At 41.0% G+C, this 27,259-nt stretch overlaps 1 protein-coding gene across 7 annotated transcripts in view; it reads left to right on the top strand.

Annotated features, from left to right (window-relative positions):
• Positions 1–27,259, top strand: part of BCL11B (BAF chromatin remodeling complex subunit BCL11B) — a 105,060-nt gene that overhangs the window by 5,490 nt on the left and 72,311 nt on the right. For 4 of the 7 annotated variants that reach the window (XM_038407444.2, XM_038407440.2, XM_043515861.1 and 1 more), the window contains exon 2: positions 9,821–10,189. The exons of 1 other annotated variant lie outside the window; for it this stretch is intronic. In XM_038407444.2, the coding sequence (XP_038263372.1) occupies positions 9,821–10,189 (369 nt within the window). The remainder of the gene's footprint in view (positions 1–9,820; positions 10,190–27,259) is intronic. 2 more of the 7 variants (XM_038407441.2, XM_038407445.2) reach the window with 1 other exon arrangement.

Raw genomic sequence — 27,259 nt, 5'->3', positions numbered from 1 at the left:
TTCATGTTGTTTCGTTGGTAGACAAATACAGAGAATATTTTGTCAAGCTTATTTAAACATTTAGCAAACAAGTTAAGATTTTCCTATGTGGCTGTGTTTAATAGTAATGGTTTGTTGAATCCTTGTCTAGTGCAAAATGTATCTTGCTATGTTGAACAAAAGGATGTCTTGTGGCATATCTGACAATAATTATGATTTAGATGAGTATGTGCTAGGTAAAATAGTGCAAATTATAGATATCAATGACTGACTTCCATTGACACTTATTCTGTTGTTTTTATCAGAACTGTTTGCTTTTAGCATAATCTTTTTGTTTAAAAGTGCTTTGCAAAAGGCATTTATTTCCCTTTCACATTTCCTATCTAGATTGCTTTGCGCTGTGGATTGTTTGTTGATATAAAATACTTTCCAAAATAAACTTTGCTGGCTTTTAGTTGAATTGCAAGTCTCAATTGTGCCCTCTGGCTTTAAGTGACATGTGTTGACAACTAGGGGGAGCTCATATCCTGTATCATAGTAGATTATGGTTTGAATCATTCAGTACTGTATACTGGTGGGTGGGATACAATAGCTTGGGAAATAATAGCTGTATCTGAGGCAGTTTATGTTGCTGCAAAATATTTTAAGAGTAAAGTTGAAGTTGAAGTATTGATTTTTATGCAAAGATCTATATGGTACTCGATGAATGGGATTGCAAGTTAATTAAATCTATTTTTAAACAAATCATGACTGATTAACGGATTCCTGCAGTTAGAAATCTTTAATTAAAACAAGTTTTTAACAGTGTTTTTTATCATCAACATATAATCTTTAAATTCTCAGTTTGTTTTTGTCAGTTAGTGACCAGGCTGATGATAGCCATAGGTATGGATTCATTGTAAAAAGACGGGTGCATCTGTTTATCTGCTTCCAGCGTATGTATAAGCATACAGCGAATATTAGATAGAAAAGAAGACTGTGTACATTAAAAATGCACATGCACATTCATACAATTGTATGTGCTTACATGTCATAAAACTTGAAATCCCACTCGATTGTATCAAATTTTGGGGATAGCTTGTATTGCTTTTGATCCTTGAGTCCTTTTAACATACAGGCTGCAGTTCCTGTAAATAAAAATACGTCTTTCCCTAAAGAAATAAACACAAGTCATATACAACGTTTAAAACTTTCTGTGGAATGAGCGATAGGCTAATGTACAGGGCTTCTACCATTTACTGTTTTAGTTTGCCTGTGCATTGTTGATAGACTTTAGTGGGACACTTTCTTGCCCAAACATATAATTTAATGGCATACACATAGAAAGCTTTGATCATTGGATGTTAGGATATAAAGTTTACCTCACCAAGTCCGAGAAATTCATCAAGTTATAGTTTTGTTAACATAGCAATGACTTATTCTTATTTTCGGGCACAATATGTGGGTGGAGGTTATCCCGTGACAGGAAAGAGTGTTTTATTCTAACCTGAAAGAGAAATAAATTAGGTCAGACAAAAGATCAGGGCTGTCATCAACTGTAGAAAAAGCCTTCACTCTTGAGTATAGAGGGCCAGCAATTTATCTGATGATTTCTCTACTTCATTTAATGTTTGAATTGAGCTAGTTGGACGACAGCAGCCAGCTCATTTGACAGACCTGGAAGATGAAGAGCACAGTGGCTCAAACACTGATGATGCTATCATTCTCCAGCTCTAGGAAAACCTTTTCTGCAGAAACCTCAAACTTTGCTGATTGTAGCTTTGCTTCAATTCCACGACTGTAAATTTTTACTAAGAGATATTATATGCCCCCCCCCCCCCCGCCCCACACACATACATAATAGTTGGGTAGAAACCCTCTGAGATTGAAAGACGTTTTAAAAAGTCTCGCTGAAGAGATTTACTACAACCAAAATGGCTCTCCACTTCCGCTGAACAGTTTATCCTTTTGGTGGTTGCTCTGCAGCGCAGCAATCCTCTTTGGTTCTCCGGGCCCAACACATTGAGTTAGAATTGTCGGTAGCATTTGGTCTTTCAAGGTTAAGAGTCGGGTAGCCTCAGAGAAGGCTAGAGGAAAAGTAAGCTGCCTTTTGGGGCTGAATCATGATGCACAGTAAAGTTACGGGTGCCATAAAAGCGCCTTGTGAAGTGTGTACCGCTGTTCTGTGCAGATAGTTTTATATATGTATCTTTGTAATGAGGGGGGAAAAAGACATCAATAACTGTGAAGCATTGATAAATGTATGATTCATTCAGCTGCTGCTACCACATTACCTTCCTCTTTCATGTTTATTTACTTTCATAAAATGTATCTATGCAGGCTGCACACTGCGCACTGTTCCTTTGCACCCTCAAAGGCAGTTGTGTATTCAGAGTAAGTTACAGCTTCTAAACATCAGTTAAATTTGCTCACTGCTTTCCTCCCCAAAAAGCTGTTGCCTAGTCTATACCGTATCCCCTCGATAGAGCTCTAAGCAGCAGCAGCTTTCCCCAAGGAATATATAAAAAATGCCTAAAGCAGGCTATTCGAAAACAAATTAAAGCAGAGGGACGCACTTCACGCATCGCAGGCACGCGCCAATGGAGGGGGTTAGAAGAATACCATCATTTTACGGGCAAAAGTGACACCAGATCGGGGATTTGATTAATGGTATGGCATTCACAGGGACTGAGTTCTGTATTTTTGACATATGCAAGTCTTTTGTGTAGTTGCCTCAATGGAAGAAATTCAATTTTTTTTTGTCTGAAGCAAGCTGATAATTTGTATGTGTGCTGTTATGTGCCCAGGGTACTTTCCAGAGACTCAGTACTAGGCAGCACATTATAAAAAGGGAATCCAAAGTTAAGGGGGAGAATAAAAAATCACTAGTTTACCTAACTTTTTTATGACCCCTTCCACTAAGCCACTGGCATAAGCCATAAATTCATTGAATGTTGTAATGAATATGCTTCAATGAAAGTCGAAAAAATGGCTCAAGAAAGTTGTATACGAGTAACAGTGATTTATGCCTCATTCAGAACACAACCCCTTTGGAGACTGAAATTTTAAAAGACAATACAGCTGTGTGTTTAAATCCACACGAGAAACAAAATACCTAATTTCAATCATGCTTTTTAAATATTTTGTTAAGCGTCTGTAATTCAGGGATTTTTTTCCAATACAGTTAAAAGATTGTACCGCAGTACAGTTTTTTTTCTTTTCTTTTGTGTATCCAGTATCTTTTTTGTATGTGTGTTTAGTTTTAAATAAAACAAATCTATTCACTTGGGAACAAAGAATGCTTTTATATCACATCATCACAATCCCTATTTTATCTGTGAAGATTTACAGCTTTTGTGGTCTGTAAAAGAACCGATGCATTTTAGGCTCTCAGTAGAAGTGAATCTTTATTTTTTTTTCAAGAGCATCTAGTTTATTTAGGAAAGCATACATCACCCCTTCTGTAACATTGTGTGTGTGTAGCTTCTCATTAAATTACATCTGAGAAATGCCCAAGATTCAAGTACGCATTTGGATATGCCTGGCTTTTGTTTTGTTTGGTATTTTCATTGTTATTACTATTTCATTTCCATTTTTCTTATAATGTAATCCTTATTACATTTTCTGCAGTGGCAGAGAGGTTTGTTCTGTCTCAGGTGTGGACTGAGGGTTAAGCTGCGCTCTGAGAGGTTCTGGATACTTCTGAAATAGGTGTTTGATGTACTGTGTTGCAGAAGAGCCCTGAAACTCACAGCTGTGTGTTCTGTTTGCTAATGCATTAGATCTAAATGGGTTATTCCCCTCTCCCCTCCCCACATACTAGTCCCTGTGCTGTCTAGTGATCAAAAATCATTAACATCTGAAGGCTGTGCAGTGGGCACAGCCCACTATGTGAAGCAGTGATCTCTGTCCAATACTTAGTGGACAGGTGTTCATATCATAGCAAAAAACGCCCCTCTCTACCACAGTTGGAACTAATTTGCATACTTGTGTGACTGTCTTAGCAGACTGAATGGGCCAAAGAGACTAAACTGTCCTCTACACCCAGAGATTGTCCCTTCAGGTCAAGGTTGAGGAACATTGGCCGGGCAGCTTGGGGAAGCTCATACAGCTGTTGTCTGTGCTGTTCTGTGGATAAGTGGAGAATTTGAATCTCTTGGGCTGTCATGCACTTTTCACAGGCATGAGGTTCACTTAAAAGTAATACAAAAATATGAGTCTCTCTGTCAGTAGAGCTTTATTCCCCATTGCTGTTGTTTTTCTCTTTACTAATCCATCCTCAGCTTTCTTTTTATGAAGAATTGATCTTTAATCGTGTGGATCAGAAAAATTAAATAATTGATGGCAGCTAAAACCGGCCAGTACTGCTGAGTGTGATGTTAGTGCAATTTAGACATAATACAATATCTAAACACTGAAATTCTCAGCTGTGAAGATGAAAATAATCTGTATGCAGGTTATTGCTAGAGTTTGGATGGTGAGGAGATGAAGCCTTTGCTTTCCAAAGTATTAGTTGTAAGCAGGTAAAATCATGACACTGGGTGCTTCCGATAATCTAGCCGGTATATATTGTCTGCTCTATTTCTATAAGTGCAATGATATTACAATAAGAGTGACATGCAGGTGCTGTCAGTGGGTCATCATTCTAAAGTCTAGTTTGTGGGTAACACCTTAAGGCAATGGTTTTCAACCTTTTTTCATTTGCGGACCTCTAAAAAAATTTGAAATGAGGTGCGGATCCCTTTGAAAATCTTAGACATAGTCAGTGGACCCCCAGGGGTCCGTGGTTCACAGGTGGTAAACCACTGTTTTATGGTTATGACTACCTTTCTTGGATCTGTTAGACATAGTTTGCGGACCCCAGGTTGAAATCCACTTCTCTGAGGGCCCAGTCTTTCCTTTGTGCCTTTTTACCAGGATGAGGGTAAAACATTAAAGATAGGGATTTGGTTTCAAACCACTGTAGAGTTGCCTGTGTTTCAGTGCAATGACTGTCACATGGATCATGCAGCTGGTAACTCCATGTACATGGGGCATAGGCAGGAAGGAGCGTTTGCCATATCCTTGAAGGTAGAATTTCCCTGTAGATGGGGTGCAGCTGGCAAATGCCGCAAGTTTTATCAGTTCATCATTACAAGTCGCAGTCAGATCTGGTTAATCTGCACTCTGCTCATCTGGGACTGTGGAAGATTTACGTGGTAACCGATCTTACAGTACCCGTGGCAATTGGGGTACCTGCTAGCGCCTCTATAGTGAAGGCTGTGGCAGTGTTTCCATCAACCTCTGCTTTTATGGGTTTTCAACTCAGCGGTAGAAACGATTCATGGGGAAGAAATTTGACATGCAGGACCTTGTTCTGTGATCAGTTTTTCTCTCCTACTTCTTTAAACAAAATAAAATATATTAACATATCTTATGTTTTATGCTGTTCGATAAGGGAGGGAAAATAAGAAAGAGGGCAGTTTATTGCTTTTGGGTTCTTTTGTATTTTTAGTACTTAAGTACAACTAAAATATAGAAAGAAATGTAACACTCCCTATTATAGGCCTCATCCAAAGCCCAGTGGGAGTCTTTCCATTGAGTTCCAGAGCCTTTGGATCAGGCACAGGGTATAGTAACTGAAGCTCTCTTGTATTATGAATGAGCTTGAAGCATCTGAAAGTCAGAAACCATTGCAGGTGTAGTAATTTTAATATTGTGTGTTTCATAATATACACATGTGCATAAATGCTGTAATGGTGCCACCATGCTAAAAAGTGTTGTGTCAGTGGTATTGTAATAGAGCCGTTGGAGTCTTGGATGAAAAAGAAGTTTATTTTTAATGCAGATTGGTGCGATAGTAACAGTGTTTAGAGATTCCGCTAGGAGTCTGACAGATACAGTGCTGTGAACGAACATTGTCTAAATACATTAAGCACATGACATCATTGAATGACACCAGTTTCAGAGGGTTCCCGCTTTGGACACCATCTCTGCTCCATGGATCGCAATATTCCCTGTGAGCGATTACTGACGGGTTGCTTGGAGAATGCATTGGGGTGTGGTGAGAGGCTGGGCACACCTTAACCCACCTGGCTGGAAGCAATTAGTTTTCACTTTGCCCTTTTCCATGTGAGGGCAACAGGCATTTTTTAGTTCCTTTCTCTTTTTTGTGGTTCAGCTTTTCCTCCTTTTTAACATTCTGTTTTAAATAAATAAAAATTAGGGGGAAAAAACAAACAAAAAACGAATGGTGAAACCCAGCAGCCCAGCAACAGAAATGAAACCACAGAAAGCGAAGTTCAAATAGTGCGAAGGAGTGTCTCATTTTAAACCCACAAGCAGAGTCAGAGTTTTCATTCAGAGTCTGGCCTTAACTGCCCAGTTGAAACTGCAGGGATCTTAAATGGTGGAGGACTTTACTTGTGGTGTTATCCAAGCTTGGCACATAAATTAAGGCTGAATTTGTAGCCTTTTCTGTCCTTACCTTTGTGAGTTTACGTCTGTCCTGTAATGCTATTGGAACGTAGGTTTTTAGTGGCTTATCTTTGTTGAGAGGAAGCTTTTTTTGTTCTTTTCTGAGTAAAAAAATAATATGCAAATTGATTGGGATAAAACGCATTTGAAGATATAGTCAGTGTTTTTTTGCCTGACATTATTTCGTGACTATTTCCAGGCCCCATACAAAGCTGTGTGTGTGTGTGTGTGTGTCTTACATCGCTTTGGATTGAAAGCTACGATACCAATCTTGTTCCGGACGATTTGTTAAACTAAAATCAGAAATACAGTTGAGTGAGAATCTTTGAATACTTTGGAACCCAATTACTACCGATCACGAGGGTTTAGTGCACCCAGAAAATGAAAAGTTGATTTTCTGTAACGTGAAGACTGCCAAAATACGAAAGAATACCAGATGTTATTTTAAAAAATACCAGTGGAAAAAGAGAGAGAGTATAAATGAACAGACATATGTGGATGTAACTAATATTCAGATTTATTGTAGAATTGAAAAGAAGGAATTTTGAACAATTTTAGCAGCTAACAACTAAAAGATTCTTCATCTTTTCCACCCAAGCATAGTCAGAACCCTTATCAAATGAAGCAGTTTTGCTATATTTTCTGAAACAGCAGGGGAAAAAAATCCTATACATCAAAAAGATAATAAAGTTGAGATCCATATGTGTTTTTATTTATCAGTTACATATACCAGAGTTAAACCTTTGTAATTTGAGAGGCATATTTAATCTGAAAGCTGAACAGGGATGTTATATGAACCTGGTAACAGGCATTTTCCCCCCTCCCTACCACTTTTCCTTAGTTCAATTCAGCTCTCATTTTTATTTTGTCTTTTGCAGGTCTTTGTCCCATCTCCCTTTAGCGTGTCTGTGTTCTAATATTTTGACACTCTTCTCCCATTAATAAGAATTCTAGCCAGAAATGGTGCACATATTTCTTAAAGATCTTTTTCACAGTCCTTTTCGTTTGGCTCTAAAATTATATATATGCAATTGGTAATTAAAAGTGCAATCTTTTTTCAATATAAACAATATTGCTCAATGTTAGATCATTAATGGGAACAGAAGCACTAAATAATTACCTTTTGCATTCTGACACACTGTTCACAGAAATTCACTCTCTCCCCAGCAATCTTTGTTCAGCACAGGGTTATGATTACATATTCACTATGGCATAGCATCTTTTCAGAAAATAAATTGGTAAATTAATTATGTAGCATTGTCTTCAAACTCCTTTTAAACTTAGATTAAGGGGGAGAAGTAATTAATGGTTTTCAGAACGTGTATTATGCCTAGAGTTTAGTTACCTTGTAGATTTATTTTGTTATAAGTTAGTAAATTCAAAGCCCTACAGTATATATCTTCTGTCAATAGGATGTGACTTGCTCAGACATTTGTTTCATAGGATGCTAGTCCTGCTCTTACTACCGTAGATATACAGATATACGAAGCACCGTATTTGTTCTCACTTTGCATACTCTAAGCCAGTGGCTCTCAACCTTTCCTGACTACTGTAACCCTTTCGGGAGTCTGATTTGTCTGGCGTACCCCCAAGTTACACCTCACGAAAAAAGCTACTTGCTTACAAAATCAATCATAAAAATACAAAAGTGTCTCAGTACACTATTACTGAAAAATGGCTTACTTTCTCATTTTTACCATAATCGTAAAGTAAATCAATTGGAATATAAATATTGTGCTAACATTTCAGTGCATAGTATATAGAGCAGTATAAACAAGTCATTGTCTGTATGAAATTTTAGTTTGTACCGACTTTGCTAGTGTTTTTTATGTAGCCTGTTGTAAAATTAGGGAAATATCTAGATGAGTTGATGTACCCCACCCTGGTTGAGAACCACTGCTCTGAGCTGGTAGTGAATCCTGATGCAACTTGTGATACAGCTGGTGGAGGTACTAATCAGCAGTTTATCTTGTAAGGTGAAGGCAGGGGAGAAGCCTCCTGTAAACGTTTTCTGTGGCTCAGAATGTTCAATAACTTCCTAGGTATAAAGCATATTTCCCCTGTTCCTTCATCCCTTTTTGTATACTTTTTCTGCAGTTTGCTATATATCTGGGCAAAACTCCCGTTGACTTCAAGGGAGAAGGATCCAATTCTGTATTATGACATGCTGGTTACCCACTGCTTTGAGAGATTTGTACGCCTTCCCTTCTCCAGGAAACTGAAAAACAAAGCACTGATGCTAATGTAGAACTTTTTCCCAACTATTCCCTACTCCAGATGCAATAATGTTGTCTCTCTACTTGCTGATTTACATACTGCTAGTTCCCTATGTACTGTTTGGGCCAAATCCTATGGTCCTTTCTTAGGTAAAACTCCCTCAGGTAAAAGTCAGTGGAGATTTTTGCCTGAGTAAAGACTAAGGTTTGTGGGATTTGTCAGTTCGGCTGTAGAACAAACAAAACAAAACATTTTGCTCTAGAAGTGGCTTATGAACTACAATTATTTTAGATGTATTAATTAGCTTAGAATACTTAGTGATTGATTATGAAACTGATAGAAATTACATGTTTCTTTGAAACTGACTTGGGTGATTGGATAAAGAAATATTTTCTGAGGCTGAAGGTTTTAAGGTAATTATTTGAAACCCACACACTTTAATTCTCTATCAACTTAATAAGAAAACGTTCTGTAACCTGTAGAACCATACTAAAAGTTGGTAGTAGAATAATGAGCAGAAGATTTAAAGTCCAGCTAATATTCCTACATAGAAATAAGTGAGTTTTTTTCTCTCTCTCTCTGCAAATGCTTTTGAAAAGTCCCTGACTTCTCACCACAGGCCATATCACCTTACTCACATGAGTAGGTTAATGTAACTAGTGCTATTTGGCTGCCACTTAGCCTTGCTGCTGTCTATGTGTTTGGATAAGTGCTGTTTTTGTGTACCATAAGGAGCCCAGCCATGCATTCCTCAAAGCACCCAAAACACCCCTGGTAGTCAAGTGAGAGTTTTGAGTGTATAAGGATTGCTGGGCTGGGCCCTGTGCTGGATGGCAGGGAGATGCAGAAGGAATGAGAAGATGGGACAAAAAAGTAACCCTTTCAGAATGAAACTTGAGCATTGCAAAATGGCTCTTTGCTGATATTATTGCAGTGCTGGCAGCAGTTAGAAGGAGCTGTCAGTAAAGCTATGCCAGGTCAGCCTATCATTTTGTTTCACAGACAGTCTTGGTTGCAAAATATATTGAAATCATTATGGGGAGGGGAGGAAGACATGGAAAAGAAAAGAAAGATGCAGTCAGGCTGGTTTGGCTGACCTCCTGGTGCATCATTCAGTTTCTATGAACATTCAAACCAATCTCTCTCTCCTCCCCACCCCCTTTCCCTCTTTCTTCTTGTCCATGTAAAGCAGAGGCTGACCATGTGGAAACGGTGCTTGCCGACGAAGATGAGAGCCTGGCAATAGCGGAGCCGGGTGGCATCAGCATCACCCCAGGTGGGACAGACCCCGATTTGTTAACCTGCGGACAGTGTCAGATGAACTTCCCCCTGGGAGACATCTTGGTTTTTATAGAGCACAAGAAGAAACAGTGCAATGGCACTGGTGGTGTCTGCTATGAAAAGAACCTGGATAAGAGCAGCCCTCCCCCCTCCTCCCGCTCCGAGCTCAGGAAAGTGTCAGAGCCAGTGGAAATCGGGATCCAAGTCACACCCGATGAAGAAGACCATCTTCTCACGCCTACAAAAGGAATTTGCCCCAAGCAGGAGAACATTGCAGGTACAGCATGTTTTACACTCAATCAACTACCTAGGTAATCTTTTAAAGCAAGCCCTCTAGAAAGTGCTATGAAACGAAGTCTTCAATAGCAGGTCTTTATAGGAGCCATTTGCCTGGAGCAACCTCACTAGTCAGGGTTGCGGCAATAATATTGACCAGTTTTTTAATATGGCAATACCTTTCTGTGAAGGGCCTGCTGTCAGTGAGAAACGACTGTTTTCAGTATTTGAAGTTGGTCTTCTGGGATAGCTGTAGGTACAGCCTGTACACACAAAAAAAGCTCAAGTCCCAGGATCAGGGAGGCCATTTTGGTGGTGTCTTCCCCAAGTTGGAAGGCAGATAGTTACTCAGGAAAGACAACAGAATATTATACACTTGGGAAATTCATCCCAGTGCAGAGGCCCTGTGCAACACTTAAAGCCTGTGGAAAGGGCCAAATCCTGATCCCATTGAAATCAATGGCAATATTCCCATTGATTTTAATGGGAAGAGGATTTGGTCCTGAGGAATAAAGTGGGGCTTACCTGGTATATAGGGGCTTCCTCACTCCCTCTGCAATGGGGTGAATTTCAGTCTCATTATCCAAATGACCTGTTGATGGGGATGTGTTTACCGATGCCCTGTATATCCTGGATTTTCATAGGTTTAGGTGGAAAGGAAGGGAGCTATTCAAAAGCATGCCCCAAAAGGGGTTTTTGAAAGTAGAGATGAGCCCGCGCTGGCCTATGAGAGCAGATTACAGGCATTTTCTTTTCTAAAATGCTTGAATTTCTTGGAGAAATTGGATGGGTAGGTTAAAGCTGCCCTGAGGCCAGCACTTATTCAGCAGATCACCAGCGGTCTTGCTGACTGGGACATTACAGGGGACTGTATCTACCTGGATGAGCTGTTCTGAAACTTTTTCTGCAGCGTACACGGCACGGGAAAGCTTTTCTATAGCATGAAGTATATAGTGCGTTCCTTTGCTCTGCACCTATGCTTCCCTCGGTTACTAAGCACACACTGCTTATGACAGTTATGTGACTTGCTCTTTCTCTTAGTGCGCGGGTTTCCTGTACTATCTCAGTATGGGATCTTGAGTCAAACTTGTCTTCTTGGTGGACTCCACTTTCTCCATCCAATACTGAAGAGCAACAGGATGTGGTTATTGCTTTCAGTATGCTGATTTCCATAAGAATTGCCATACTGGATCAGATCCGCTGGCCCAGTATCTCTTCTCTGCTAGTGACCACAGCGCAACCCCACTGGTCAGTGAGTGTTACGTGTCTGCAGCGGGGCTTGATCTACAGAAAATGTGTGTCGGTTACATCTGCTAGCTATAGCGACTGTCTGTTTAGTTTGAGCTACAAAGACGTATGCTTTTAGCAGTGGAGGCTGCTGGTTCAAGCCCTGGTGTCTGCTGTTACATAAATGGGATTTGAACCGGTGCGCGCATCAGATGCTCCAGATGAGCTTCCTCTGTTGAGAGGAAGTATGTAACCACTGCTGGTGTGTGCTATGCCACTCGCCCTGTGACAGCTGCTATCTTGGCTGACACAGGAGAGCGAATCGGGGAACCTCCAAAGCTAAACACATGAGTCTCTATCAGATGATCTGAAGAGCCAGGCTCTGTAGCTAGGCATTGTAACAGACACATGTCTTCCCCTCAGTTAATGCACTTAGCCCCCAAGTTAGATCTTGAGCAGGTACTTTTCTATCTTTCCCGTTGGAATGTGATTAGTCAGAACATGCTCTCGCCCCATTTCCTCACAAGAGTGCATTGGCTTTTGAAGTGGAGCATGTGAAGGTGGCAGTTTTTTGGGCATCAGAAGTAGCAGCATCATGAGCAGGTTGCACTGTGGTAGTTCTCCCACCTGTTTCCCATGATTCCAAGAGGCCCCTGTGCATGCATTTCCTGGCAGATAGGGCTTCTTTGTGGTCTAATACCTTATTAAAGGGCCAGATCCCATTGAAATCAATCGATTGAGGCATTGACTTTGATGGGAGCAAGAGAGCTCAAAGTGTGCACTTGGCACCCGATTTTGCAGCCACTGAACCCATATTGCAAGGTGCTGAGCACTCTGAACAACCATCGACCTCTGAGGGAGTCGAAGACTTTTGGCATCTTGCAGGAGTTGCGTAGTAGCTGACAGGATAGGGCCTAGAGTCTTTTCTGTAGCTGTACGTTTCCAAATGTCATGCCCAAATGTAATCCAAAAAAAAAAGCAAGCCAATCCAGAGCTCCTTATCTCTTTCACACTAACCTGAAGATCAAATGGAAATGTGTATGGGATATTCTGAATTTACAAAAATAAAAGGGGTTTATAGATTGATTGGGATTTTCTCTGCACTGCACGCAGATAGGGAGTCACCACTAAATACTGCAGTAATAATGCTTTCTCAATTAGGAACTGAACTCTCAGATAAAAAGGTGGTGTCCTTCTATTTTTTTAAAAAGCAGAGGATAGTTTTCAATAGTAGGATAAAAGCCTCACATTACAGCCATGGAGGGTAGCCATGAAAAACCCACAGAAGTCATTCACTGGAAAGGCTTTAGTGGGATATACCAGGCCCCTTACTTATATTTCAATAGAAAGGCTTTCTGCATTAGCCAAGAAAATCAGAATCTGCATTTAACATTAAAGGTATTTCCCAGTGAGAGGCTGTAGAGCATTGTTGTTAGATTTGTTAAAAAAAGAGGCTAAATACGATTTCATAAAAGGGAAACTTAATCTCTAAGGCGGCTTTCCCCCACCCTTACCCCCTTCCGTTATTTTATTTTTTATTTTTTGGGGAATAATGCAGCAGCCTACAGTATTTTTACTTTATATGTGACGAAAGATATTCTTAGCCCTTCTGCACGGTGATAGGAAGAATGAATTTTTTTATTCCACTAAGAAATATGTAAAATAATCCCTTAGAAGTATGGGGAGATATGTTTGTTCAAAGCATTTAAAATGCTATTTTAATCAAAGGCACAAAACACTCTACATGCTGTGTCAGCTAGAGGAGACCATTACATTTTAACAGCAAATCATGCTCCTTTTTTCCCCCTCTTAACCAACCCCCCTCACACACACTTTGAAACAAACTTTTTTTTTTATTAAATAAAAAGGAAAAGATTAAAGAATAAAAACTTCAGTGGCTCAAATGTATAAAGTAATTTAATATGGCGGAAGCATTAATTATTTTAGCTTAATTGAATTCTGAGGACTGCAGTAGTTGCATTTTTGTAGACAAGCTCTGTTTATTATTTCTTTGTGTAGATTAACAGTAAAGGAAACATAGATAACTTTCAGTTATTTATTGTAAAATAAATGTGTCAATTCATGTGTAAAGCAAACTGTTCAAAGATAATTGAGTCTTTATATTTGAAGAGAGAAACCAGAAATCACCCACTCGCCACTCCAGCTCCCTGAAATATGCTGCCACCGCTGCTGCCCTCAGATAGGTTTCAGCTACTCTCCTTGATCCTGTGTTGTTTTCATAGACCTTCTTATTCAGTCGAAATGATTTGTGTGGCCTTCTGCTGCGTGACTAAGCTGCACGACATTACAGCCCTCCATGGCTGAGCGTAGCCAAGGTAAGTCAAGCAACAAGCTTGGCTGAGCCACAGAACCCTCTTACTCTCTGCGTGCGTGGGTGTTTCCTCCGGAGTGCCAGGAGGCAGCACATTGTAAAACTTTAATCCTAATTCAGGGTGATCTGAAGTTGTGAGATTTTTTTCTTTTTTGGAATGGTTGGGTTACAAAGTTCCATATTGCAAATTTCTAGCTGGCTTCATGGCCTCAATTACCAAAGCCCTGAATTTTGTTCTGTAACATTCCATGATTTAGCCAAGTTCTTCTTTCTTTGATAGACTCATGGATAGCTTTCTTTCATTCTTTCTTTCTTCACAGCCAGGTGTGACTCCACTTAATATGCTCAATGAATCCTACTTGGCCACATCACGGGTGGTTTTAGAATACTTGCATAGCTAACAAGATACAAGTGGATCCTGGGGATCTGCAGGAGAGTGTGTTTGTGTGTGCGTGTGCACATGTGTGTGTGTATAACACAAATCCAGAATGTCTAGACTGCCATAGAAGAGGAAGTAACTTTGTCTCCTGAATCAGGATAGATTTTAAAGACCTTTTGATATTGAAGTCTGTAGTGTTCTCTTAACTTGTAATTTGCTAGGCCGAACTTTGGCTGATCAAAGAGCTTCTTTTTGTTATCACTGTCTATAAGGTATGCTTTTGAATGTTACATGGCCAATGTAAAGACATGACTTGACTACGGGCAGTTTATTCTGCAAAATATTTGTTTATTTTAAATTGGCTAACCTGTTTGGAAACCCGTTCTCGCTCTTCTGCAGAAAGCACTGTATTAACAAATGCTTCAGATTGTTCCACAACAAAATGAAGCCAGGCCAGTGAATTAGCTAGGAGCTGTCAATCACTGGTGCATGTATTTTATAAATGTCAGTTGTTTTAGAAGAAGTACGAGAAATACAGTGGTGTTTTGTAGCTTGTCTTGCCTTCCCTGGATAGGTTCTGTGGTGTTTGTCTCTAGTTCACAAGTGTAGACCAGGAGGCGTACATTTCCAGGCAGTGAGACCAAAACAACAGCAGAAATTCATTAAGACAGTGGAGTTAATTTCTGCAAAGACAGTGCTGGGAGTAGGAGTTAATTTGAATTCCTCATTCATCCAGTTCAGGCCACCAGTGCTGGGCTCCATCCATTATGGACTCGAACTAGACGTGCAAGGTGAAAAAAACCCCTCCCTGTCAAATATGGGATTTAACTGCAACCCCTGCTCCACTAATGTGCATTTCAGGCTTTTAAAGGGTAAAACTGCCTGTAGAGAAACTAAATAACCGGCATGTGCTGGAAGCCAGAGATAAACTCTGCTGCAGGTTGCCATGAAATAGGCTATTTGATATATTTAGAATTGTTATTTTTCTTCAAATTAAGATTAGTTAAATCCATGTGTGTTGTGTGAGTGATTGTTAACTCAATGGCATGGATTATCCTTTTTTCAAATCATGACAGCTAATTATTATTGCTGTCTAGTCTGAGACATTCACTTACAATGTACCATTATGGGCCCATGCAACCATATTAACTATAGGACTCAGCCAGCCATCACCATGCCTTAGTACGCCAGCAAAGGAAAATGCAAGCTGAGAAAACCTAGTTTGATTGCCCGTGATGTCAGACAGGTTGGGAACAGGTGGTCTGAGCAACACTGAGCTGGCATACAGTGCTGGAAACCAGTCAGCATTGGCTGATCTTCTCTTTAGGAAGTCTGCTGTGGCACCTGATCCCACCACCAGTAGCTCTTCAATACAATAGCTGTAACATGGATAATTTATCAGAGCAAGAAAAGGAGATGGCTAGAAATAGTGTTAAACAGGAAGAAAAGGCTTCCGAAACTAAATGATATGAGGGCCTAAGAAAACCAGCTTACTGTAGGAACCTTTTCCTTAGGCTTCTAGAGAAAACATTACGGGCTTGATTCTCCTCTCATTTTTGCTGTTTTTCCCTGGTGTAACTCCAATGAAGTGACTGGAGTTACCTTAATCTACCCTGCTGTGAGACCAGAATCAGGTGCTATGATTTTATCAGACATTTATCAATATATTTTGCTAATTTGCATATCTAACGTTGGACAACAGAAACCCCCCACCCCCAAGAAACAACAAAACAGCCCAGTCCTATCAGCCCCAAACCTGAGAGCAGCGGGTGCAGTGTTGCAATGGTTAAAAGAAAAAATCTTTTGCCTCTGGAGACCTCGGTGGAGGCCCTGACTTGGGTCAGAAGGGGAAAAACAAGTTGAATGATCTCATCTTTGTTTGTGCACATCACCAAACGAGTGCAAAATAAAGCATGTTGAGGAGTCTCTTTAGCCCAGAATGGAGAAGAGAAAATCAGTCCTGAAGTGCATTCATACAGTGAAGTGAGAACAATTGCACAGTGCCTGCCTGCATTATTCCTTGCTCTCCCCAGTGCCATAACTGTGGTTCCACTCATCTGTCAGCTGTACACACTAATTCTGAGAGGGGAATTTCTCCAGTAGCAACTGCAGAAATATACTACAGCATTAAGGGTTTAAACCAATTTCTAACTGTGAGAGACCAGAATCAGGCCTATGTGAAAAAGGCAGATTATCCCACATCTGCCTGTTGTGGGGTTCTTACACTTTCCTCTGCAGTCTGGTGGTGGCCACTGTCAGTGACAGGACACTGGCTTAGGTGGATCTTGGATCTGATCCAGTATGGCAAGTCTTGTGTTCCTAGAATAGATTTCTTATTGGTTCCTCTTTGGCAGGTTAGCTGCTCAAAAGTATAAAACCTTTTGCCTGGTTCAGTTTCCACCGCTGTTGGCTTGGTCAGGAATTGTAACTCTCCTAATGGATGGGTTTCCACTTCTAAACACAATGCAGAAGTTGTCCCTTGAGGGGACAGGAAAGTTAATGGGGGAAGTTCAGAGATACTCTTGAGCTACTTTCTGCTATTGAAGTGGAATAGCCTGCAGTAAGTAGTCCATCCTATCAAAGCAAACAAGGAGGCCAAATCATGCTCTCCTTACTCTGACAATGACTTCTCTTGATGTCAGTAGGGGCTACTGCTTAGAAAGATGAGAAGGATTTAGTCTGGATGGCTGAAATTTTGCTATTTAGATATTTTGGAGCAAATATTTTTTTAAAAGGATACTGCTATCTATGAATTTGAAATCTACACAAAATAAAAAAATTAATTTCAGGCAAAACACCCATCTCAGATTCTCCCTGCCAATTTTTGTGGTTTTATAATCACATTTTCTTATATTTCATAAATGTTTTTGTCTCCTGTTGCATCATGATAGACCCACACAAACAACAAGGGAAACTGGCTATCTGACTGACTGGGCAAGAGGAACAGTGAAAATGATTACTCACAAAGGGCAGGTACATCGCTGTGTTACTCCACTTTCACAACGGGGTAACTGTTGAAACCAGTGGTGTTACACTGAGCTAAGTGGGATAACGGAGCAGTGACTCAAGCCCAGCATGGTGTCAAATGCACAAAGTAAAAAAATGAAAAAACAGGAACAAATATAATTTTCCCTCTAATCTCTTTCAGTTACAGTCATCTTGTGACAATGCTAGGTAAAACTTTTTCAGACAGAAATGTGATTTTTTTTCAAGCTGGAAGAAGGTCGTACTGTACTGGAGGTCAAGTTCTGGTCTGATACCGATGTAAATCTTGAGTAAATCCTGTCACATTGGTGTCAGAGCAATATTTGCACATTATTTTTAAAAGCAGTGGGCTTGAATCCCCCTCATTTACATCAGCTTTACACTGGTATTACTCTTTTAATTTCAGTGGAATGACTCCTGATTTGCTCAGGACTAAGCAAAATCAAAATCTCCCCCATTAAAATGTTTCTCTGCCTTCATTGGGACCTCTTTTACAGTTACATTGGGCGTGTGTGTGAGACGAGTGAGCATGTCTGATAATTATTACTACTGACAGGTTGATAGATTTTTAATGACAATATGATGGCAAAAGATGAACAAGTGCTGGTCATCCAATCATAAGTCATTTTCCTGATGTTCTTGCAAAAAACCAGTCCACTGCAAAATAAAGACTTACCCAGTAATTATAAAAACCTGCTATGGCATTTGTTACTGCATGGAAAATAATAATAAAAATACTTGGTATGATTAGTGGAGTATTTGATCGTAGAAGTGAGTTTGCTGAGGAATTAGAGGCTGCGCTGAAACCTAGTTGGAAAGGACATTTACATGCAGACCTTGTGTTGTAGAAAAGCCAGACTGCAAGTACAAATTATTGGACTGTTTGATAATGATGGATGATCAATAAAAGCCACGGTTATGGTTTTACGATAAATAAGTAAATAAAAATAGATGCTCCTTTGCCTTTGCGGGACAGGACTGCCGTACCACAAGAGTAGGCTCTCGTCATGTCTTGTGGAAGAGTGTTGTGATTTCTCAGTCCATATTTGAACACACCGTGACCAAATCAGCTGTGACACAGGTTGCCCTTTCCCAGGGTGTCTGAGATTGGAACATTTTTCTATTGTAGCTAAAAATCATGAAGTAATCATACATTTTGTACTAGAAAGACTTAGATTTCTCTGTCATGTCATCTCATATCACTCAGAGGGCATTGATTTTAGGTTGAATTTCAGACCTGCGAGCATGTAGACGAGTAGGGAGTTGGGGGTGGGGAGGGCAAGAAGCAGAAGAAAAAAAGTCATATATATGAAATGTCGTTGCTTAATTGACAAGGCTGGAAATAAATCCAGAGCCCCAGAGAAACTGAGTAGTTTGCAGTTTGAGAGACGGGTACGTTGATTTCAAGCAAAAGCATCCGTCTTTAGAATCACTTCTTGTCCCCATTCCCTCCCACCTTCAGATTTGTAATCAGTGGGCTGTGCTGTATAACTCTTTAGAAAAAGTGGGTGGGGTATCTGGGGACTTAATGTCTAAGCTCAGGAGTTAAGCTGGAAATCCCAGAGATGTAATGAAAACAAAACGGACTTTTCACTCGCGCTGTGGCATTCTGGCAGTGAGAACGCTTTCGTGAGCCAATGTTTTCATTGTAGGTTTTCTCGAGAGAAGTAGTGGAAACGAATCGTTAACCCCTTAACAGGAATAAATGTGGTTGCAGCAGACGCAAAGCATCCTTGGCTCTCAGTTGGCATGTTGGAGGGCTCCGGGTGGGTGAGGAAGTTGGGAGGAGACGCCACTTGTAAGAAATTTAATAATCTTAATGGCAGATGTGAAGTGGTTTCTTGGTGGTTGCTATTTTTTTCTTTTTTCATTTTGCATGTTTGCCTTTGCAGAATATTCGAGCATGCTGAGCACTAACCATTGCTGAGTCCAACATCTTGGGACCTTCAGTATTGTGTTCTTGTGCTCGTTAGCATATTTTTTGAGCGAGAAAGGTGGGGGACACTGCTGTTGGTCTCTCAGCAGGGTCATGAAAGTCACAGATGGAAAAGACCAAGCAGTTGATCCTTGTCCCCTTTGCAAGAGCAGGGTATCTCTATCTATTGCATCCTTGACAAGATTACAGGACCAAGCACTTCCATAAGAACACATTAGCAAAAAGAGGATTTTTTCCATCAGTAATTAAGCTAATTTACCTTAGCAGCTGGTTTTTGTGAAGAAATCATTCCCCCCTCTCAGATGATTGTACTGCATTTTATTTTGATATTTTCTTTCACCTTTTGATCACGGGTGGCACTTACCATACTGCTCTCTCTCTCTCCAGTCTCTCATTAGGGTCTTTTATCTGCATTTATTCTTGCAAACAGAGTGGCACATCAGACCCTTTTCTAGCTAGAGAGCATCTAATCTAGCCTTTAGAAACTTGCAGAGCAATTAAAATCATTAGACATCTCATTCCTGCTGTCCTAGATCCTCCTGTCCAACCTCGCCATGCAGGTTCTTGGAAGCTCCGTCAGTGCCATGCATAATTTGGGCATAATTGCACAGCTGCTGCAAGGGGGCTGTGTCTCTGCAGCTGACCTTGGTCAGTGCGTCTGGCCTCTGAATAGATGTTCACCTTCTTTCTTTCCACTTTGACAGCTCCCCCCTTCTCCTCTCCACACTCTTGCCCAGCCCACTCCTTGTCTGTTCTCATTCGATAAACACCAAAGTGGAAAGGTATTCGTGAAGAAAACTGCCTTTGCAATTCACAAGGGCGGCTGGCGGACGGAGCGTTCCAGCTTGCTCTCTCTCTATGTGCTTCCCTTTGGAACATTTAAAAAAAGACTAAACGTTGTTATTTAATAAATGACTCATCTGGATTTTTACACCAAGCTGATGTTTTTTACTGGTCATTTAAAGAGGGCGGGGTAATGGGGGAGGAGCAGATACAGTAGGATAGCAAATAGGGATTAAACTGCCAGTTTCCTTTTAAGACATTTATTATTTTTAGAGCCAGCTAATATAACTGTAAAAGTTGCTATTTGAATTATTGGCTAGAAATCCTGAAATATTCTATTATAGCTGCTATTATTCTGCACAGACAAATCCAGATTAGAATTTAGCATTTACTTGTTTTGTTTTATTTATTAAAAGGACTCTCTGCTAATTTTTTCCCTCTTAACCCCCCCCTCCCATTTTCTAGAGTGCCCTGTTACTAGCTCATAAAAAGAGTTTGAAACTGAAGTGAAGTTTCCTGAGTAAGGTTTGCTTTTTCTTTCACGCCCCTTCCCCACCCCGCCCCATGATGATAACTAGACTTGGCCCAGTGCCAACCTGTCTTTCATCAAGTAAAGAGCCATTCCAAGTTGAAATTTATAGAGCAGAGTCCAGGTTCAAGGGCTGAAGCCCGCCAACCGCTCCAGCCTCTTTGTTACTGATTAATTCTGCAAGCAGTTCAGCTGGTTTGCTCACTTTTGCATCCTCTTCACAGCACTGCTGCATTGCTTCCTAGGCAGCAAGTGGTGGCTGCTGCTGTTTCACCCCCACTTTTCAGCTCGATTCCCCCGTCTCTGCTTTGTTGTTTTAACCACTTAAGGGCTGAGTTGTGCAACAATGTCTTTACATTAAAAAACAAAATTTCTCTGCCTCCTCCTATTTTGCCACAGCTAGTTTTAAGTGTCTGGGGCTTCCCCTTTCACATCTACTTCCATTAACGACTGCTTCTTGGAAGCATTTGGACCCAACGTTCCCATGTTTTAATTAGTTTATTCAAACACATGCAGCGGGGTGAAATAGTTTCTTTCAGCTTTACCTGCAAAGGATGTTTCCTGTCACAGCGAGCGGTTTCCTGCATGGCAGGGTTTTAAAGAGGGGCCTCGAGGTGGGAAAGGGGCATAGATCAAAACAGCAGCAACGAAGGACAACTGCAGAAAGGTAGCTTAAAATGGTTATGGCCCCAATCCTGCAATGACGTTAGTGTGAAAACCTGGCCCTTGTGAAGTCAATGGGAGCTTTGCCATCAGCTCCAGTGGGGCCTCAGTTTCATTCTTAGCGTGCACTTAGCTTTCTGAATGTGAGCAGCGTCATTGAATTCACTGGGATTACTTGTGCATAAAGCTAAGCACGTCCATTAAGTGTTTGCAGGATTTCTGACCGGCGTTCGTATTTTCAGCCCAAGTGGACTGTGTGTGGGAAATGCATGGGGGTAGATAAGAAAGCTGTAGCGGGGCCGCCATGTTTAAGCGCCCTGGGGAAAACCTTGTGCAGCTATTACAAATATCCGAGGACTAATGTGTTGCGAATTGTGACACGATTAAGTTCTTAAAAGTATCCCAAGAAAATAAAAGACTCGGATGAATGGCTGGAGATTCATACCTGTTTTTCACTTCTTTTTGTCTTTTACATTAATCAGAAATAAAATGGTATAGGTGGTCATTTTGTTGTGGGTCTTCTTTACCCCCAGGCATGAAGAAAAAAAAAGTCTACTTTAAAATAGTTATTTAAGGAACTCAAGAGTCCTTAAAGAACCCCCCACCCAAAAAAACCCAACCCCCGCCACCAACCCCAAAACAGTAGCTGTCTGAATTCCCTGTATGCTTTACAATGAAGCTCTTAAATTCTTGTTTAAACATTTCCCCAAAGCTTTTCCTTAGGAAATAAAAAGGTACACTGTTTGCCTATAGCAGATTAAAAGTTTACCTTCAGTGCGACAGCTTCTCAAGTCTAGTGTCGGAAGCATATCTCTATTTTATGATATGGTGAAACAGGTCTGGACCAGACACAATGCATTTAAGAGAGAACAAGGTAGAATTTGTGGGTTTTTTGGGTTTTTTTTTATTTTTATGGGGTATAACCAGAGGCCTTTTCTGTGTCTGCCTGTCTCTTAAAACTTTTAAGTTTACAAATGACAAGCACATGTAAACCATACTTGAAAATTTATTAACAAATAGTTAACCTTAAAAATCTAAAGTTTGGCAAAACTGAACTTTTTTTAGTCTAAGGACTGCTCTCTTTAATGACCTGGCAGAGAAATCTGAAGATGGCTTTTTTTTCTTTATAAAACATTTATAATTTCAGCACTGGAAAGTCAAACACACACAAACTCTAAGAAAGCTTTCACATCTGTCTCAGCCTGTGTGCTGATTCCCTGGGGTCCCATTTATAACAATCTAACAAGATAGAATCTGCCTTTGAATATCAGTAAATATGGCAAAAGATCACAAAACTGTACTCATAATTGTTCGAGACTAAAAGGCAGAATATAGTGTTTGATTAATGTTTATGGTACAGGGTTTCTTTGCAGAAAAAGATAAATCACTTAACCAACCTCCCCTCCCCCAACCTCCCTTCCCCCAGACTCCACCGCAGAAACCCTACCCCATTTTTGCAGTGTTCATCATTTAGGGAGATGTGCTTTATTTTAGATTTTGAAGTTGATCAAAGGTACCTAATTGTATGGGGGAATTTTTCTTGAAAGAGAGGCATTGTGTGATTTCTGATACTGATACGTAATGACAGGTTTCAGAGTAGCAGCCGTGTTAGTCTGTATTCGCAAAAAGAAAAAAGAAAAGGAGTACTTGTGGCACCTTAGAGACTTGTTAGTCTCTAAGGTGCCACAAGTACTCCTTTTCTTTTTTCTTGATACTGATACTGTATCAGATCTCTGATACTGATACTGTACAGGATTTGGTTTATTTACTGGGATTTATTTACCACCAAAAATTATCCATCAGTGTTCCCTCTAGGTCAGGGTACGTTGGCAGAGGAAGTCTGGCCTGATGCTGTCCTTCCTGGATCTTCCCAGCGGACTTCAGTCTCCAGAGCTCTGGATCAGACCCCTAAAATTCACTAAATATATCCATTGGGGGAAAAATGCACAGAAATGGTCATAAGAGGTCATGAACAAGGACACTTGTTCGTGTTTGAAGGATTAGTGTTTGTCATCTAAGTGCTTATATTGTTGCAGCCTGTACAGCTGTCATCAAAGGTTCCGATTTGTTCAAAGGGATAGAGAACTATAGCATTAGTTACGTGGGGGTGGTATTGTACCATCTTGCATTCTGTCCATCTTCTGCTTTTTTCAGTGCCTCTCTAGGGATACCTGGGAACTGATTCCCATTGTCTCCACTGCCCATCTGGAATGCTGTATTATTTAGGGGAGAAATGCAAACTCTATCTATCTATCTATCTATCTAATCTCTGCTAGTTAGCTCTTCTGAAAATCTTCTTAAAATGGTAACTTGGACTTTAAAATAATACAATTATTGGTCTTTAAATTTTTTTGGCATTTCACAGAGGGAATGAGAAGAGGACTTAGAACTCTCCTCCATTATAAATGCAGCTCTAGATTCCCTTGAACTGATTTGATGAAGTGGCAAAGACGGTTTGCCCTCCAAAGATGCTGTATATGCAGAGAGGGGGATAGATTTGTGCAACAGCATGTACTAATGTATATTCAGTGTTGTTCTCCCTCATATGCTTCTGCCTGTGCAAACACAGGCTCTGGGCCCTACCAGCAAAAAGTCTGCCTGGAGGAGTTGGGGGTTGTAGCCTGGCAAAGGCTAGAGGCTGCCTGTGCAGCCCAGGAAGTGGGAGGAGCCTGCTGTAGATGGGATGTGGCTAGGATACCCAGCAAATTTGCTGGCTGATCCATGGTGAATTTAACAAAGAGAAATGAGTGTTCTAGAGAATTAGGGTTAAAGTGCAGAGGTAAAGCCTGCAGGGCAAGAGGTCAAGATTGTTTTTTATTGGAGAGACCAATGTGACCCTTCTGGGTGAAATGGTAACTAGTATGCAAAACACCTTCATAGCAGAAACACCTTCCCCAGTATTCAATTATGTGGGAACCTTTGCACTTTGAAAATCATGCTTGAATATCGCTGCTTAGCACTTGCAGCCACTAGGATGTATTTGCCGATTTTCCCCACTGTGGCTATGACCCAGGCAGTTCCACCAGTGGTAGCAGTTATGGAAGCTCTAGTGTAGAGGTCTCCCTCCAACCGCCAGCGGTTTAAACTCAGAGCAGGATTATGTGGCTTTATGCTTTAAAACACTGGAGGCCATTGGCCCTTTCTCTGCACTACAGCTGTCCCTGATGGAGCAAGGATGGGATGTTTTTGTAAATATCTAGCGAGCACCAGAGTTTATGGTGCTTCTTCCCTTCCATCTCTTTACAAACATCAACAAATCATGGATGCGTATGTGAGGAAAGTATTTGCATCCCCATTTTATGGACGAGACAGAAAGATGATAATGGCTTGACTTTCAGAGGTGCCTCCTCATGGAGTGAAATACAATGGGAGCTGCAGGTACTCAATACCAAAAGTGACATGTCCAAAGCCACAGAAGGCAATGGGTGTCAAAGACAGGATTAGACCTCAGGAGTTCCTGGCCTTCAGTTTTGTGCTCACACTGCTAGGCCTCTCTGCATGTTTTGCTATTTTTGAGCAGCAAGACCATATCCCCTCCAGGTTTCAGTGCTGTTATTGTGAAAACATTCCCCCTTCCACACACACACCTCCCCAGCACATGTGAACACAGGTAAAATCACAGACTGAAGTTTAAGACCCTTTTTCTCCTTCCCCCCTTGCAGCCCTTCCACTGGTTACATGTATAGGGTGAATGCTGGAGGGGGCTTGAGGTGTCATTTCTCAGTGGCACAGCATTGTTGCTGCTGTGGGCCCAAAGCCAAAAGATGGTTGCTGCTACTTAATTGAATAAGGATCTAAGTAAATTTTCACTTGGCACCTTCAGCAGTCAAAGAAAAAAGGAATACTTTTTCAATCCACAATAATTTTTCCTGTAGCTGTGGGCTAGATCCTGCTTCTATTGAAAACATTGGGAATCTAGCCATTAAATTCAGCAGGTGAAGGATGGGATTCTCAGCTCAACCACGTACACTGGTCCAAAGCTTGAGTCAGAATTCCTGCACTGTAGATACCCACAATTCATGTGCTCAGGGAGAAAGGAAAAAAAAAAGAAAGAAAAGATCTGTGGCAAAATCATGCGACGCCCACGTAAATATTGTTTGTATGAATTGGGTCCTTCATCGTTGTTAGCAGCAGCTTGTTAATTAACAGCAGATTAGTGCTGCTTTCTTCTGACACATGAATATATATTGGGTTAGAAAATACTTGTACTGAATAAAACTGTGTGACTGAACAATTCAGAAAGTACTAGCGAAGCTCTGTAATGGATTCCCTTTTTATCCCTCCACAACCCCCCCCCCCTTCTTTAAATGCAAGCAGATTTCTGCAGTCTAGTGCAGAGGAGACATGTTAAACACAGCTAATAAATCATGTTTACTCTTGGAGTTCTTGGTAGTGAAAAATCTATTGGCTGTTTTTACTTCCTTATTTCTCAGCATTTGCTTCCTACCTGTTTTTGAGTGAGTGCCCAGAAATAGTAGTTTTGTCAAAGGAGTGGATTTTGCCAACCAGCAATTTGCTCTGCCAAGTAAGCTGCTGGATTGCAAAACCCAGTGACACTGAGCTACCTCCCCCTGCAAGAAATGAAGCTGTAGGCTATGGTATTAAAACCTGCAGTATGGGGAGATGTAACTAGATACTAGCAGTTTGTGATATCAATTTAAGAAAATCAGAACATATATTACAGAAGCTTTTTTTTTTAAAGCAAACTATTTGTGATTGTGACGGAGAAAGGACTGAAGATAGCAGTAATAGGAACCAGACATTTTTCTCTTCCCTTAGTCATTCCCTGTCCCACATCAGAATAGGTATGGATATCGTTTCAGTATTTTTTCCTCCCTCCAGATACCCTCTCAGATGTGAAGGAAAGGTGACTGAGCCTTTATTTTAACTGAGTTTTGACTCCATCCTCTCCTCATATGCTCTGCTGTTGTGAAGGAAGCGGGTTGTTTTTCTTTTTGTTACTGTGCCTGTTAGGGGTATGAGTGGGGACTGCCATTCCATTTCCTTTTGGATTCCAAATGGCAGGCCAAGGGCTTGATCCTGCAATCTGTCTTTACTTAGGCAACACTTCCACTGATTTTGACAGGGGTTTCACCTGAGTAAGGACTGTAGAATGGGGCCTGAGCTCACACCCTAGAAGTGGAAGGTAAGTCCCTTTTTCACAAAGACATACAGGGCCATATCATCCGGTGGTGCTGCTCCTTTGTAGTCAGTGAACTACATCCTCTAGAGATGCCCAAGCATACCTATGTCTCCAGACTGTGGGCCCAATGCTACATAATCAATGTAGGCAAAGCTCCCACTGATTTGGAATTGAGATGATTTTAACTGTAGGGCATGATCCTGCAGTCTTTTATGCCAGCAAAGTTACTGTTGAAGCCAGTGGGAGCGTCACATGAGTCAGAGCCCTTGTGAGTTTTACTCAGGCTAGGTCTCCACTACAAAATGTACGTTGGTATAATTATGTCGCTCAGGGCTATGAAAAATCCATCCCTCCCGAATGATGCAGTTATACTGACCTAACCCTGGTATAAATAGTGCTGTATTGATTGAAGAGCTTCTCCTATTGACATAGGTACTGCCTCTCATGGAGGTGGATTAACTATGCTGTTGGGAGACGCGCTCCCATCAGCGTAGTAGTGTCTTCATTGAAGCACTACAGTGGTGCAGCTGTATTAAGTGTAGCGCTACCCTCAGTTTGATTGAAAAACTAGAAGAATACTCCTTCCCGCCAAGGCCTCAAATGCAATTCTTCGGTCACACTGGATGGGTCTGACCCTTCCCCCATGGGAGCCTGTGGAAGTTTTACCTTCGATTGCAGTAGGAGTGGTATCAGGCCCTCGATGAAAATAGGAATTTCTGTGGTGTACCTAAAAATCCATCATTGTAATATTCACCCCAGGGTGGAGGCTCCTATGAGGCCATTTCTGCCTGGTGAGCTTTTTGGGGAGAGCGTACAAGGTGAGTAGCCTCTCAGAGGGGCGCCCATTTTCTGTGCATGCTTGTTGAAGCAAAGTAGGGGTGATACTGGGAGCAAGCTGGAGTCAATGTCTGGGAACACAGCACACTGGAAGGCTGTGCCCTGTCCATCGCTGGGAGATGGTGAATTCCATATTCCCAGTCCCAGCTCAGTTCCTTGCACAGAGCCTGTTAACTCAAGCTTTGTTGTTACACCTTAACTGAGCTCATTATTCGCAGTAGATTATTACTGTAAACAACCACATGTCCTGAGAAGCC

This window comes from Dermochelys coriacea, chromosome 6, assembly GCF_009764565.3.
Source record: "Dermochelys coriacea isolate rDerCor1 chromosome 6, rDerCor1.pri.v4, whole genome shotgun sequence".
NCBI classification, from domain to species: domain Eukaryota; kingdom Metazoa; phylum Chordata; order Testudines; family Dermochelyidae; genus Dermochelys; species Dermochelys coriacea.
The sequence above is the reverse complement of the archived record's forward strand: the minus strand, read 5'-3'. Positions and strand labels throughout refer to the sequence as shown.